The sequence below is a fragment of the Galeopterus variegatus genome, unplaced genomic scaffold, assembly GCF_000696425.1.
Source record: "Galeopterus variegatus unplaced genomic scaffold, G_variegatus-3.0.2 Scaffold2032, whole genome shotgun sequence".
NCBI classification, from domain to species: domain Eukaryota; kingdom Metazoa; phylum Chordata; class Mammalia; order Dermoptera; family Cynocephalidae; genus Galeopterus; species Galeopterus variegatus.
The window spans coordinates 101921-118045 of record NW_007728143.1 but is presented as its reverse complement, the minus strand read 5'-3'; the positions used below and the strand labels follow the sequence as shown (position 1 = coordinate 118045).

Sequence of the window (16125 nt, the reverse complement as noted above, 5' to 3'; positions counted from 1 at the left end):
GGAGCGCCGCCGCACTTCCCAAGCGGTGCACTATCCAGTGCGCCACCGGGCCGGCCCGGGAGGTACACCTTTCTGTAGTCAAGTGGGAGAAGGGTAATTTTGAAAGGGGAGATGGGCAAAGAAAACAGCGTGACGTCTTAACCTCAGGAACATTTTCAGGCAGATCGTTTCCAGAAAGAGTATATATGTATATTAGTATGTTTCTGTTGCTTATAACAAAATACCTGGAACTGGGAGATTATAAGAAAATGAAATTTATTGCTTACAGTTTAAGAGGCTAGGAAGTCCAAAGTCCAAAGAATGCATCTGGTGAGGGTCTTCTATGGTGGTGGCTTCACAGCAGTGCAGGGGCCTCACGTGGCAGAAAATGGCAGAGCAGAGAGAGAGACCATCTCATGTGCTCTCTTTTAAAGCCCTCAGAACCATGCCCATGACTACCCTTAAGCCCTCAACTTAACCACCTCTTCGAGATCCCACCTTTCAATTACCATAATAGAATTTCCCATCCTCTTAACATTGTCACAGTGGGGACCATGCCTCCAACACATTAAATTTTGGGGGGACAGAATTTGATCCACTTCATTCCACTCCTGGTCTCCCAAAGTTTATGTTCTTCTCAAGGGTAAATACATTCATTCTATCCCCAAAGTCTTAACTTGTTTCAACTCAAAAGTCCAAAGTTCAAAGTCCCATCTGTGAAATCAAAACAAGTTAACCTACTTCCAAGATACAATGGTGGGACAAACATAGGGTACCTATCCCCATTCCACAAGGGAGAAATAGGCCAAAAGAATGGGGTAACAGATCCTAAACAAGTTCAAAACCCAGCAGGGCATACATCAAATCTTACAGCTGGTGAATCATGTATCTTGACTCCGTGTTTGATGTCTCTGCATGTTGGTATGTATGGGGATTGGGTCCCCAAGTCCTCAGGTAGCTCCACTCCTATGGCTTTCCTGGTCTTAGGCCATGCTTCAGCTCTTGCAGCATGGCATTGCATGCAGGTAGCTCCACAATTTTAGGGTGTCCATGGCAGTCTCACTTTCACAGCCCCACTAGGCATGGCTTTGGTGGGGTTTTCTGCTGCAACTCGGACCCCACATTTCCTCTTGGCATTGTTCTAGCAAAGGCTGTATGTGGTGAATCCGCCCCTGCAACAGATCTCTTCCTGGGCCGCTAGGCTTTCCCATGCATCCTTTGAAATCTGGGTGGAGGCTCCCAAGCCTTCCAGCTCTGGCATTCTGTGAGTCTGCAGACCTAACACTACATGGATGCTGCCAAGGCTTCCGGCTTGTATTTTCCAAAGCTGTATGTCCAGCCACACCTGGGGCCAATTTAGCCATGGTTGGAGCAGCTGAAGCAGCTGGGGTGCAGAGCAGCATCCTCAGGTGGCCCTGGGCAGCGAGCCTGTGGAGGGCTCTTCGGGCCTGTTCCCTGAGACCATTCTGTCTCCCTGGGCCTCTGGGAGGGAAGAGTTGGCCCCAGAGGCTTCTGCAATGCCTTCAGGGCCTTTCCCCCTCTTATCTTGATAGTCCCTTTCTTGTACACTAATCTTCTTAGCCCTATTGCATTTTTCTCCTGAAAATGCTCTCTGCTTCTCTAGCACATGGCCAGGCCGCAAGTTTTCCAAATCTTTATGCTCTGCTTCCCTTTTAATTATACATTCTGGCTTTATGTCATGCCTTTTCTGACATAACTCAGTGTAGGATGTTGTTGCAAATAGCCATGCAGCTTCCTGAATGTTTTGCTGCTTAGAAATTTCTTCTGCCAGATTACCTGTGTCAGCACTTTTAAGTTCCACATTCCATAATACTTTTGGTCATGGAGAGAACGCAACCAAATTCTTTGGCAGTTCATAGCAAGGGTGATCTTTGCCCCTGTTTCCAATAAGTCCCTTCTTATTTACATCTGAAATATCTTCAGTATGGCCTTGGCTGTCCATATTTCTATCAGCAGTCTGCTCACCACCATTTAACCAGTCTTTAAGAAGTTCCAAACTTTCACAACAGAGTGGGAGAAAATATTTGCAAAATATACATCTGACAAAGGTTTAATAACCAGAATATACAAGGAACTCAAACAACTTAGCAAAAAACAAGTAACCCAATTAAAAAATGGGAAAAGGAACTGAATAGTCATTTCTCAAAGGAAGATATATGAATGGCCAACAGACACATGAAAAAATGCTCAACATCACTCAGCATTCGGGAAATGCAAATCAAAACCACTTTGAGATACCATCTCACTCCAGTTAGGATGGCTAATATCCAAAAGACTGAGAATGATAAATGCTGGCGAGGTTGTGGGGAAAAAGGAACCTTCCTACACTGTTGGTGGGACTGAAAAATGGTGCAGCCTCTATGGAAAATGGTACGGAGCTTCCTCAAACAATTGCAGATAGATCTACCATATGACCCAGCTATCCCACTGCTGGGAATATACCCAGAGGAATGGAAATCATCATGCTGAAGGGATACCTGTACTCCCATGTTTATTGCAGCACTATTTACAATAGTCGAGAGTTGGAACCAGCTTAAATGCCCATCACTGGATGAGTGGATAAGGAAAATGTGGTATATCTACACAATGGAATACTACTCTGCTATAAAAACAAATGAGATACTACCATTTGCAGCAACATGGATGGACTTAGAGAAAATTATATTAAGTGAAATAAGTCAGGCACAGGAAGAGAAATACTGCATGTTCTCGCTTATTTGTGGGAGCTAATAAGAATAGATAAATAAATATACAAACAAATGGAAGGGAAATAAAGAAGAAACAATAATCACAACAATTCCTTGAATTTGTTAAGACAAGTGAACAGATATGATGTTGATGGGGGAGGGGGAGAGGGAAGGAGGAAAAGGAGGAATTGGTAAAGGGACATGAAAATTAACTACAGTGTATATTGATAAATTAAAATTTAAAAAAGAAAGTTCCAAACTTTCCCTGTTTTTTTTTTTTGTCTTCTAAACTCCCACCAGCAGCTAGGCTTTTCCTCCAAATTCTTCCAGCCTCTCCTCAACACTGAGTTCCAAAGCCATTTCCACATTTTCAAGTATTTGTTATAAGCAACACCCCACTTCTCTGGTACCAATTTTCTGTATTTTCTGTTGCTTATAACAAAATACCTGGAACTGGGTGATTATAAGAAAATGAAATTTATTGCTTATAGTTTCAGAGGCCAGGAAGTCCAAAGTCCAAGGAACACATCTGCTGAGGGTCTTCTTTGGTGGTGGCTTTACAGCAAGCAGGGGTCTCACATGGAAGAAAATGGTGGAGCAGAGAGAGGGAACGTCTCTTGTGCTCTCTTTTAAAGCCATCAGTACCATGCCTAAGACCACCATTAAGCCATCATCTTAATCACCTCTTCAAGGCCCCACCTTTAATTACCATAATAGGATTTCCCACCCTCTTAATATTGTCACAGTGGGGACCAAGCCTCCATACACATTGAACTTTGGGGGAAACAATTTGATCCACTGCAATGTGGAAGTTGAGGTTTGGAACATGAATCCCTTAAAACTCAGTCACCTGGAAAGTTCTTGTATACGTCTTTTGGCAAATGTTTTCCAGTTTGATGGCCCTGAACTAAACGACTCCTGTGTGCTTGGAGCAGAGGTTTATATAAATGACTGTAGAGAGTGACTTATCAGAGACCGTGTCAAGTGATTATTCTGAGAGTTATGGGTTCCCTGGGGAAGCATCCTACATATTTTTCTGTTTCCCCAAAGCCCACTCTTCTCAGTGGCTCCTTCAATGAGAAGAGAGTGATGATTATTCAGTGGTTATTGCTCCAGAAAGATCATGTGGTGCTCATTAAAAATAGTTTCTAACTCTGCCAAAAAAAGGAATGAAATTCTGCCATTTGCAGCAACATGGATAAATTTAGAGAAAATTATGTTAAGTGAAATAAGCCAGGCACAGAAAGAAAAATACCGCATGTACTCATGCATAAACAGGAGCTAAAAACAACAAAAACCAAATAAACAAAGAAAGAAAGAAAGAAAGATACAACAGTCACAATGATTTCTTGAACTTGCAAAAGGAGAGAACAGAACTGAAGCAACCAGAGGTGGGGAAGGGGGAGGGGGAGGTGGGTTAGTGAGAAATCGGTAAAGGGCCACAAAAAATGATTTCATTGTATAATGATGAATATAGTAGCTATCTTGATTTGAGGATCACGTGTTGCATACAGATATTGATATTCAATGTGTACCCCACAAATATTTACGATCAATTATGTTTTGATTAAAAATAAATAAAAGAATGTGCCAACCAGAAATGTTAGTAACCTATAACACTTTTAAAAAGCAAAGTTATCACAGTTTCTGTTAAAAAAAAAAGTCTCTAGAAGGCAGGCCTTCATGGAGTAGACTAGAAAGAAACAAACTGTTCTGAATTTGTTCCCTGGGAATTGGGCCATATGAAACCTAAGGGTTTGTTTTAAAAGGTAAATCTCAAATAATTATCATCTAAACCAAAAGATTGTGTATATTTCATTAGAAAAAAGGCACATTCTTTAAAAGAATACTTTTGGCTTTGTCTATCACTTGCAAATGTCATCTTTACATTCTCACTTCCTCTCTTGGTCCAAATGTTACGGAGATATTCTTTCCTACAAGTCATTGCCAGGAAATACGTAGGTTTTAAAAGGTACATTCTGCATTTTCCCATTGAGTTGTAGTTAGAAAGAATAATAAACTTCATTAAATTCAAACCTAGGACAATACACCCGGAAAAATACTAACACAATAACCTGGGTTGCAAAACTTGTTTAGCAAGTTTCAGCTGGAGGTTAATTAAAACCTGCTTGGAAACTTCTTAAACGGAGACTGGAATGTAAACCACACACACCACCTAGATTCTTCCCTCAGGAGCTTTCTCCTCACAATTTCCTTGCAATTCCGTGAGAACATTTCCCCGGAGTTCCATCTGGTCTGGTTGAGACCACGGTGTCTGTGACCATGGCACAACCCTTTCACTCCCATCCCAGAAGAGGACAGTGGGTAGACAGCCCCTCCTCAGCAGTTCTAAGGAGCAACGTGCTCGAGCAACCCCTTACATGTTTTAGCCCCTCTGGGAGGTGGGGTGGTGTTGGGGTGAGGGTCAGGGGGCTAATGGCTTATAAGAATTTCCCCCAGTGTTTCATGTTTTCAGTCTACATGTTTTAAGATACAAAGAAGTTAAGTGACATTGTTCTGGACAGGACAAGAGAACACAAAGAGAGGTCAAAGGCAGAACAGGAAAAGGTAGAAATGCTGCCTGACATTCGACTTGCCTGTAAGAGAGTATTGAACTGGCTGAACATTCTCGAATTTTAGTTGTATATTCCTTCAGAAGTTCCTCAGATTCCCGCTATTATTTCTTTTGTCCAGGCTTGTTCAGAATGATTGTCTGCTAACACCCCATTGGTGGATAAGCATCTGCGCAATGTGCAGGAAACAAGGCCGGGTGTAATTATAACATAATGCTATAACAACATTGCCCAAGATTGCCTCAGTACTATATGCCAGAGTACATAATGACCATCTTGCTGACAGGCATTTGGATGGCGATTAGTGTTGGATCACATCTGGAAATCAGGCTTGGAGCCAGAGAAACTGGAAAATGATTTTAGTCTTTTAACTCCTTGGAGGCCCATGTGGAAACTTTAGGAGAGCAAATTTTTGTTTCTAGTAACAGAGCTCATATATAATTCCAGGAAGAGAAAATGAAGCAGGATGGTTCCTGAACTGCTTGCGTTGCCTTGAAGTTGATCTTTCATGGAAAAGTCAAATTTTCTTACACAGCTGGCTGAGAAGTGTTGAGGCAGGAAGCCCACATTACCCTGGGTTCCTCCACACCTAATCGAAACACAGGCAAGACCTTTTCCACTTTTCTAAGAAACAGTCTTAGCCCTAAAACACTACCAGTATTTAATGACTAAAGGCCACTATGTATGGTTAAACTAGACAGTGAATTGTGGTTCATGAGGTATATGTGGAGCCCGGCTGCCCAGTTCCTTCTGGTGGCATGACATAAAATAGATTGCTTCACTCCCTACATCCTACCTTCCTTATGCACAAAAGGATGGCTTTGTTTTAAGGAATAAATGACATAATCCATGTATAACATGTGCGATTTAGAAAGTGCCCTATAATTATTAGATTTCTTTTTTTTTCTCAATGAAATTGTGACTCTCAAAATGGGTGTCTGCTACAAGTAAGGAATGACAGCAGAGTTGATTTCTCTGTTTACCCCCTAAAACTGGGGCTGGTTTATTCCATTTACTGAATGGATGTTTATTAAATGCCCACTGTGTGCCATGCATGAAGCAAGGCCCCAAGGATACAAAGATTGTGGGACATGGTCCCTGCTCCCTGTTTACAGTCAAGGGAGGTAAACATTTTTTGTTATGCCAAAGGGTTAAAACATAAGTCTGAGGTCAAATAGTGTAGCTCAATCTCTTAGAGAAGTGGCAGGAGTGTGGAAGAGAGAGCACACGTTTTTAGAGGCACAGGCCTAGATCACAACCCAGACCTGCACTCCCTGCAGTGAATCCAAGTTGAGAAACCTCTCTAAGCCTCCGTTTCTCCAGTGGTGTGCAGAGGCTAGCTCCTCCTGGCTTGGGAGGGCCTAGTGTTAAATATTTAGGAATTTTGCAAGCCAATTGTTAAAATCATTGGTACTGCCTTTATACCGTGGAAATCAATAAATTATGCAAATCAAGGCTACTTCCACTCCCCGCTGGTTTACTAGCGCACCACTGGAATACCCTACAATATTCTTATGGGCATTAATGAAATAAAATCACAGTGTCTGGCACATAGTAGATACTCAGCATAGAGTTACTATAAATATACCACATAGGGCCGAGCCCGGGGCGCCCTCGGGAGAGTGCGGCGCTGGGAGCCAGTAGCGCTCCCGCCGCAGGTTCGGATCCTATATAGGGATGGCCGCTGTGCTCACTGGCTGAGTGCGGTGCGGCCGGTCTAAAAATAAATAAATAAATAAATAAATAAATAAATATACCACATAGAATATATAAATAATATACATTCTACAGGCCCATACTCATAATCTCATTTAGTCATCACAACAGCTCTGAAGTAGTTTGTTTTTAATGCTATAAATGAAGTTTATTTCTAATCTTATAAAAGAAGAAGAGCCAGGATCTAATTCAGCTTCCTTCAACTCCAAGTCAAGTGTTTACCAGACCCAAATTGCCTCTGGACGGTGTCTCTCTGCAAACAAAGAGCATTGTTGTTGTGGATTTAGCTGTTTTTGAAACCACTTTTTTTGTTATTGTTATTGATTTGCTAGATAAAAGAAAGCAGTATAAGCAACGAGGTAGGAGAGGTAGGAGAAGACAGCGCAGGCTCACAGCTGGTGGAACTCTCCCACTGTGCAGCCTGAAGTGAATGCCACCACTCTCAGCCCCCATTTAAAAGGATCTCCCTGCTGTGCCCGTGTCATTATCAAAACAGAGAGCTGTGAACACCACCTGCTCCCAATAAATGTTGCTTCCCCTGGGAACCTCTGAAGCTCAGAATTACCTAGCCATTGATGTCAGGTCTCGGGGAGGAAATGCACAAGATGAGCCTGGGACAACTTAAAAGCAAGGCAGCTAACAAAGCCTTCTGGGTTCCATCCAGAGGACTCTGGAGCCAACTTGAAGAAGCTCTCACTGGACAATTAGGGAAATCTGAGCTTCCATAAGAAAAATGACTGCAACGAATTAAGGCACAGGAAATGTTAAAAATCCATGAGTTAATAATGATATTTGAAAGACAAAACAAGCCTAATTGGAAGATGCTGAGAAATTCAATTTATTCATTGAAAACTAATAGATAAAAGGGAAGAATTAAGCATTTATTTTTGCCTTTTCTGGGTGAACTGTGCTTCAGGGTAACAAAACACAAGATGGGGGAAAGTTCTCTTTATGCAGGTATTCTAGCTCATAAATGAAGAAGGAATGATAGAAATCGAATATCACCACTTTGCAACTTCTAATGAATCAGTGGACCTACGTATTAATACTAACAGCTGCTAGCAGCACAGATGGAGATGACCAGAAGTTATTTGCCTCTTGATGCCTCATTACCTATGAAATATTCTTGCCAAAAAAATCAAACCTTAATCTTATTAAGTCTTACCTCTAACACCTTTGGTACTTTTTAAAAAAACTAAACAGAAGCAGGCAGCATTGCATAATGGTTATGGCAGTGTTTCTCAAACTTGAGTAACACAGACCCCTTTTAGAGGAAAAAGAATTCTCACAGACCCCAGTGGTGATTGAAATTATTTTATTATATTTCTATAAACATACAACTAGATATGAACATTTTATATTTATTGCTCCTATACAACTGTAAAACCAATATACATTTGCAAATCAAATAAAAACAAAACTATCAAACTAATAAAATTCAATTGAACAACACTGAATTAATGTGAGGCAAGATGTTTTACTGAAATGAAGTTGCTGCTTGCAAAGAAACATGGTACTGACTGCTGGGTTGGATGTTCTTTGGTTTCAGCACCATTTTTCTCTAAAAACTCTCGAGAAGGTTCTCCTTCATGCAGTGTGATGTGACTTGGTCTTTGCTTGGCAAGGGCTCACTCTTAACGATGTGGTGCCAAGCTGTGCAGCGTAAACACACAAAAAAATGGTTGTACTCCAAATTGTGACTCGGATTCATTTACAGGCTGATTATGAGGATCAATGGGTCTTAACCCTGGCTTCACTTTGGAATGCACATTAAAATATAAATAAGTTAGGAATCTGTCAGAGTAGAGCATTAGTATTTTAAAAAGGCTTTCAAGGTGATTCTCACATGCAGTGAGTACTGAGAACCACCAGTTTTGATGACCCAGAAAATGCTTATACTGATTATTCTTTAGAGTATAATCAGAAAGGACCCCCAAATTCAATCATTCTCAATTATGAGGTTCTCCGAGACTATGGCAGGAACTCCCAGGGGTTAGAGAAATTGGTTTGGAGCTTGATTCCCAGGCCTAGTTGTGTGGCCTTGGGCAACTTCACTTCTCTGAGGTTTAGTTTCTCATTATAAAAATAAACTAATGATAGTAGCTACCTCATAGGGTGGTTGGGAAAATTAGATGAGATAGTAACGTATACAAAGCGCTAAACCTAATGCCTGGTTCTTGGTGAGTACTTAATAAATGTTAGCTCTTATCATTAGCTACTATGTTGATAACCATCTGGGAGCTACTAAAACATTTGCTGGGCAGATGTGAGCCACAAGAAAGAAGAGGTGATGGGAAATTGGGTGAATATTATGAGGAAGGGCACTTGGTGGCCTTTGATAAGTGGGACAACATAGGCGATGATGATGGGGGTGGGTTCAATCAGAGTGTGACCTGCCTGTCAGTCTGAGCTGTGGGTAACAGCTGACTGGCTTGAAGCCCAGACTGGAAGCACAAAGAAAAGGGAGGAGAATGAAGTACAAGGTCACCCTGAGGTAACAACCCACAGGAAGAGATGAGGAAGATGCAAGAAAACAAAGATGGCACCAATTGGGCCGAGCCCGTGGTGCACTCGGGAGAGTGCGGCGCTGGGAGTGCAGCAGCGCTCCCACCGCGGGTTCGGATCCTATATAGGGATGACCAGTGCGCTCACAGAGCTCACTGGCTGAGCGCAGTGCGGCCAGTCTCAAAAAAAAAAAAAAAAAAGATGGCACCAATCAAGCAAACTCAGAATTCTAGGAGCAGATGTGGCCACCTGCAGACCCTGAGAGGGAGGCCACACATGCCACAGTCAGGGAGGAAGCTGCCTCCCTCTTAGGGGGACATGGTGGCTGCTTTCCCAGGGCATAGCCAGTTCCATCATTTGCTGCTGACCAGCCACTTGCCTCAAGGAACAGTGATAAGTGATTTATTTTAGGCCCTGCTGGGTACCCAGTAGGAGACTCACAGGAAAGGGTAGTGTGGGTCTGAGCCATTAATAAACCATTAGGTTTCTTCTGAATTCTTTCTTCATTTCTGTGAAAAAGACTCTCTTTCGTCAGAAGGACTACCCTGTAGAATCTAAGCAGTTGATGATCTTGGGCTCTGGTTTGGACGACGACAGACCATAGCTCTACTATCAACCCTGTCGTCAGATCGGTAGCAGGATGTCTTAAGCCTATGCACAGACAAACCCAGCTACTTCCTGTTGAATAGTATTGAAAATTTAAACTTTATAAGTCTTTTAGGGACATCATAAACTTAGCAAATAAGTTAGTTTAAAAAAAAACAAATGCAGAGTAAACCCCCAAATATCCTGATGTAATAATTGTCAAGTGGTTAGGCCTGAAATACTATTCCTCCCAAATGATTATGTCAGGCATAATATTTTATTTAGTAAAATAGTAATTTTAAAGTTATCTTTATAGGGGTGTTGCTTACATGGACTTTTTTTTGCCCCTTTTCCACATTTATCATTGTTGTTTTCTTTCAGATAATTTACCCATAACATGTTCTCTTATTTGCCTGGTGATTTCAAACTTCATAGATTAGCTTTATGGTTCAGTTTTTTTTTTTTTTTCCTTTTTGTCTTTTTTCGTGACCGGCAACGGACCGCAACCCTCAGTGTCGCGCCCGCACCGGACCGGGACCGGCAACGGGATTGCAACCCTCGGCGTTGCGCCCGCACCTTGCTCAGCCAGTGAGAGGCCGGTCTGTATGTGGGATCCAAACCCTCGGTGGGAGCGCCGCTGCACTCCCAAGCGGCGCACTGTAGCAGTGCGCCGCCGGGCCGGCCCTATGGTTCAGTTTTTAAAGAGTTGAACATTCAAGTGGGCTGATGGTGTGTTTTAGCTTCTGAATTTTACACCTAAGGGACATCTTTAAATTGGATACAAAAACTTCATGAAAGTCTTTGCCTTGACAACACTGGGCTTTTAAGCCTAAACTAAGAAGGATGAGAAAATAAAGAGTTATATTGTAACTTGCTTGGTTCATTTAATTTATTCATATATTAAACTATAGTCAGCATGTAGTTGTTTTCCTCTAAGATGCCCACTTTCCAAAACACAGTTTTCAAAATATCTCATTCCCCGCAAGGCTCTTTGTGTTCAGTTATCCTTTTATTTTTTTCAGCGTTTTTCTCATATAGTTACTGGCCTAGCAGGACCCTGGTTGTTTCATGGTATGGTCTCTGAGCCACCAATAAATCCCAGAGCTCTCCTGTATTAAATACAATGTAGGATCACATTCTTATATATGTCTGTCTTCTAACGCAGGGCAAAATCCCCTTCAACTGGGAGCCCAGTATTTATTTCCTGTAGAACGCAGAAAGAGATGCAGAGTATTGTTTTTCAGATATCTAATGACTTCTTTTGGAAAACATTAATTTTGGACATTGGTCTACAGTGGTTCTTATCAACTACCAATTTCATTACTGTGGAAATTAGTGGGTTTTGGAATTTAGGCCAATGTAGAGTAATAAAACGAGTTCGCATGTCTAAAGGGAAAGCTGTCTCTTCTCATTGCCTCTTGTTTCATTTTCAGTCCTTGAGAAAGCATTTGTTTACTTCCTCCCCACTTTTTTTTTTTTAAAGATGACCGGTAAGGGGATCTTAACCCTTGACTTGGTGTTGTCAGCACCACGCTCAGCCAGTGAGCAACCGGCCATTCCTATATAGGATCCAAACCCATGGCCTTGGTGTTACCAGCACCGCACTCTCCCGAGTGAACCTCGGGCTGGCCCTCCCACTGACAGTTTTAAGGGCTCCTGTTGTGTCTTATGTCAGCATTACCACAAACTCATCCTCCAAATAGGATGCTAATTTACCTGATTCGTACCTCTAACTGGAGCCTTTCTGTTTGCAAATTTCCTGTAAAAATGTACAATCGTTGCTCCTGACTGATTAGCAAAGTGATTGACTTTATCTTCAAAAAGTATCTTGTGTGGGGTGAGGTTGCTGAAGACAAAAGTTTTCCAGATTTTCAATGTTTCATAATCCCACCTCCCCATTTTACTTGTACAATGAATGGACTTATTCATTGTATGCCTCTATCTAACCTGGTTTCTCAGCTCTTGAAAATTCTGTCCATTGAAGTGTACAGTGTCATCAATGTAAAGTCATGTTTTATATGTGCCTACATATAAAAACTTAAAATTCAACTGGCTTCTTTACAGACTTTGATAATACTAGTGTACACATGACCATACAAATTTTAAATTGGGTTAGAAACTGTTTTTAAGCAATTGTATTTATCCCGTGACGTTTGCTGGCCATTTTTACTTTTGTACTCAATAGCAAGAAAAATGTATAAAAAACAGAGGATTAATAAAAATGCCTATATCAAACAATTAAATCAGAGTAGTTTATTAAAAAAGAATCAAAACAGAAACTCTAAATACCAGTGTGTACATTGTACACATTTAAATGACTCACAAGAATGAAGTTTTTTTCATATATTTTAAGGTCACACCACCTTGTTGTTTATCAAAAGATGTTCAAGGAGAAATCTGACTCCAAACTGCATACAAAATTGCCATTTTAAACAGACCGCATTTCAAACATGCAACAACGCCACTGGTAATAAAGCTTTGGAATGGGTGCTCATTCTATTATTCAACTACAAACAGGATAGAAAGCAAGAGAAGCTGAGAATTTATTTTAAAATAGAATGTAGGTTGTCATGGTCCACACCAGCACTCGTCACTCCTCTGCTGCCATTTTTAGCAAGTATTCCTTGTCGATCTTGAAAAGTCTCCACCCCTCTTCACTGGACAGATCAGAAGCACCTCTTCTTTTGTAGAAGTTGATAGATGGTTCGTTCCATTCTGCTACCAAGAAGTGCATGCTGCTGCAGCGACACTTCATTGCAACCTTTTATAAGACAGAGTAAAACACAAACTCAGTGACATTTCACCTGCTTTCCAAGAACAATTCTGATTCAATCATTATTATAATCTAGTAATCCTTACAATTTTGGAAACCAAAAACCAAGACATACCTGGCTTAGATTCTTCAGAATTTCTGATCCAATGCCAAAGCCTAAAAGATAAAGAAGTACAATTTATAAAAGTCATTGTAAAGACTTACAGCCCTGATTTCCCTTTAGACCCCCTGAACTCAACCATACCTCTATAATCACTCATGACGAAGAAGTCCTCAAGATATAATAACTTGCCAATCCATGGGTCATAGGTAAAATAGTACATGGCAAAACCAACAATGCTGTGTCCTGTAATAAGAGTATCACATGAGATGTAGAGAAGAAAAACAGTCCATAAAAGTTGTAGCTGCAGAATCAGAAGCCTATCATAAGTTTTAAAAAATATACATGCATTTATTATAGAAATAAGCAGCCACTGAATTGGACTATCTCTTGACTTTTAGGCTAGTGCAGTCCAGGCCACTGTTGGACGATCTCACTGTTCTCAAAACATGTATTTGCAAAAAGCACACATTAGAGCTAGCTGAAGCCAGGCTACAGCTGTGCACTGGTCACTCTAGTCTGCTGGATCTCACACGCACGAGGTGAGAATATTTTCATTACTTGCCAGAGCAAAACTGCTATGGTCTTAAACTAAACACACACACATTATTCACATCCTATTGATATACTGGTATGTTGACTTGGGAATAAGTCAGGTTTACACGGCAGTTCAGAATAGTAAATATTTGTAGTTTACAAACTCTTGCTTCCTTAAGGTTAGAATATCAGGCCAAAAATACGTTTAATTTCAGAACCTGCCTTCCAATTTACACATTTTCAATTTGTTCTCCATAGTTTTTAAGCCAGAAGAAGCAGCAGTACCAAGAAACAGGTATCATGTAACACCCACAAAAAGCACGTCATCCCTTATAATAATGTTTTCTGCTTATTTCTTCTAGCTTGGGGAACAGACGTCAGAGAAACTTAAGAAATCACCCGCCCATCCAAACAACTTCCCCTTTTGGTTCTGTCTTGTGGCCAGTCAACAGGGACCAGCAAAAAAAAAAAAAAAAAAGAAAAAGAAAAAAAGGACATCTGACTTTCTCTTAACGAGTGTCTACAATTCCAAATGGAGGCAAAGGTTTCAAATTAAACTTTATAGCCATTTTATTCGTTTGCAAACAGACAGGAAGCGAGTGTAAAGGAGTTTCTGATCTACCGTGTTTTAAGTGTGTGATAATAGGACCTTACCTCATTAATCATGATCATCTACTTTATTGTGTAAAGGATCTTTTAGTTACCTCCCCGCCCATCCATGTACACGGAAGGGCCATGTACATGGCGAAGCTAGAGACTGTAACCTGAAGATTGGGACAAATTAAAGAAAAAAATGTGATTTAACACAATTACAAAAAAGGTTACGTTAGGGTCAAACAAGAACCATTTTATGAAACTGATTTACAACAAATGACATTATACCGAACTCTTCTGGGTCTCCACAGCACTCCGATACTTACTTAAACAGCTCTTTTAACCCGCCCTTTATTAAGCTCAGCACATCTATCTTTTTCCTCAGTAGTACGAACACTGGCACTGGCTGGCTATTATTTCTGGCCAACTTGCCAGTCAGTAACTTCGGCCTGTGTAGTCAGTGTTGTACACAGCAGACACTAGGTTTTACACAACACTCGGTCTTTCTGGCTTCTGGAAGGGCAGCGGGTTTACCTTCCGAGGTCCAGTGCTCCTTGGGCACTTCCGCAACCAGGCAGTGGTAGAAGGGGTGCTCTCCGAAACCGTCCTCTAGCAGATCTGCAAGAAGGGGAAGCAGGGACACACGACGTTGGCCTCCGTGAAGGTGACAGGCACGACCGCCTGTCCCTCGTCCCACCACTGTTGCATTACCTTTTTCAGTTAGCATTACTTGCTGTTCCATGTATTCATATTTAGCCAGTTCCTGGGACGATGCACGTAGGAGAAAGAGAGAAAGCAGAAAACAAAATGAGACCCCAGCCAGCTCAGATGGGGGGAGTGGGGCAGGAGGGGCGTGGCCGCGTGGGGGCTGGGGTTGGGGGAAGCGGACCCAGAGAGGGGGACAGCTGGGCTCTACCCCGAAAACGAAGCCGCTCCCAGCCTCCGCCCCGGGAGGAGCCCGGGCCTTCTGCTACCTTGATCAGCCGCAGGATGTCACGGCAGTCGGCGGCAGTGGCCGGGCGGATCACGAATTTAACCATTTTCGTCTTTTGCTTTTCTTCCCTTTGCGGACCAAGCCCCTGTACTTGAACAGCAGGAGGAGGTGGTTCCTCATTCGTCTCCCCGGAACGTCCTCTTCTCAGTCAGGCTGGCACCATGTCCCAGCGAGCCTCGGTGAGCGACAAACACTTCAACGGAAGTGCGGCTGAACAGCTGCGCACTTGATCCTTGCTCCGACCTGCTTTTTAGCGCGAAGAAGCCCCGCCCCGGGCCGTGAGGTAGAGGCACCTCGTCCAATGAGGCCATGGCCCCGCGGCGCAGCGCCCCCTCCTCCGGGCACCGCCCCTTCTTCCGGGCACCCGTGTGAACCCGGCGGCGAGCGGGGGTGGCGAGGAGCGCGGTGGGATTGTCGAACGACGCCCTCTAGCGGCGCCTCGCGGAGCTTTTCTGGAAACCCGATTGGGGAGCCCTCGCGTCCCTCAGTAACCTTTGCAAAAGGAAGGGAATTCCCTGTGTGCCCCCCGACCGGTGGCCTTGCTGCTTTTTCCTTAGCCCGTCAGGGAAGTAAACTCAGGAGAAGTGGCCATAGGCGATGGGAGAAGGATTAGAGCAGCTTTCTCAAAGTATGGTCCGGGAGACCCTGCGGGGTCCCAAGACCCTTTCAGAGGGTGTGGTAGGACTAGTTTCATAATAGTGACACGTCATTTGCCTTTTTCGTTGGCGCTGGAATTTTCCGGAGGCGACCTGGGACTTGATGATGTCATCGCTCTGATGATTAAAGGAATGTGTGCTTTTCGGTTCTTGTGTTTTCTACAATTTTCTAAGGTAAGCTATTTGGATTTCTCAATAATGTTTTTCCCTTATATTTTTAGATTAACAAAATATTTTCTTTCTTACTTATTTTCCTTATTATTCCTTCATAAATTGCTGATCTTCTTTGTGGAAACACTTTCTTTTGCCTGAGGTACGTTCTTCATAATTTCCTTTAGTGAAGGTCCGCTTTTGTCAAACTTTCTGTTTTGCTTATTTAAATATGTCTTTGACTCATCTTAAAAT

General features: G+C 42.3%; 1 protein-coding gene across 1 annotated transcript; it reads right to left on the bottom strand.

Annotated features, from left to right (window-relative positions):
* Nucleotides 1-12296: 12296 nt before the first annotated feature.
* SAT1 (spermidine/spermine N1-acetyltransferase 1) lies at nucleotides 12297-15300 on the bottom strand. The gene is made up of 6 exons (XM_008580134.1): nucleotides 15045-15300; nucleotides 14782-14833; nucleotides 14605-14688; nucleotides 13084-13185; nucleotides 12955-12995; nucleotides 12297-12827 (listed from the first exon to the last, which is right to left on the bottom strand). Exons 1-6 carry the CDS (start codon nucleotides 15108-15110, stop codon nucleotides 12657-12659), a joined length of 516 nt encoding a protein of 171 aa, XP_008578356.1. The 5' UTR covers nucleotides 15111-15300; the 3' UTR covers nucleotides 12297-12656.
* Between the last annotated feature and the right edge of the window lie 825 nt (nucleotides 15301-16125).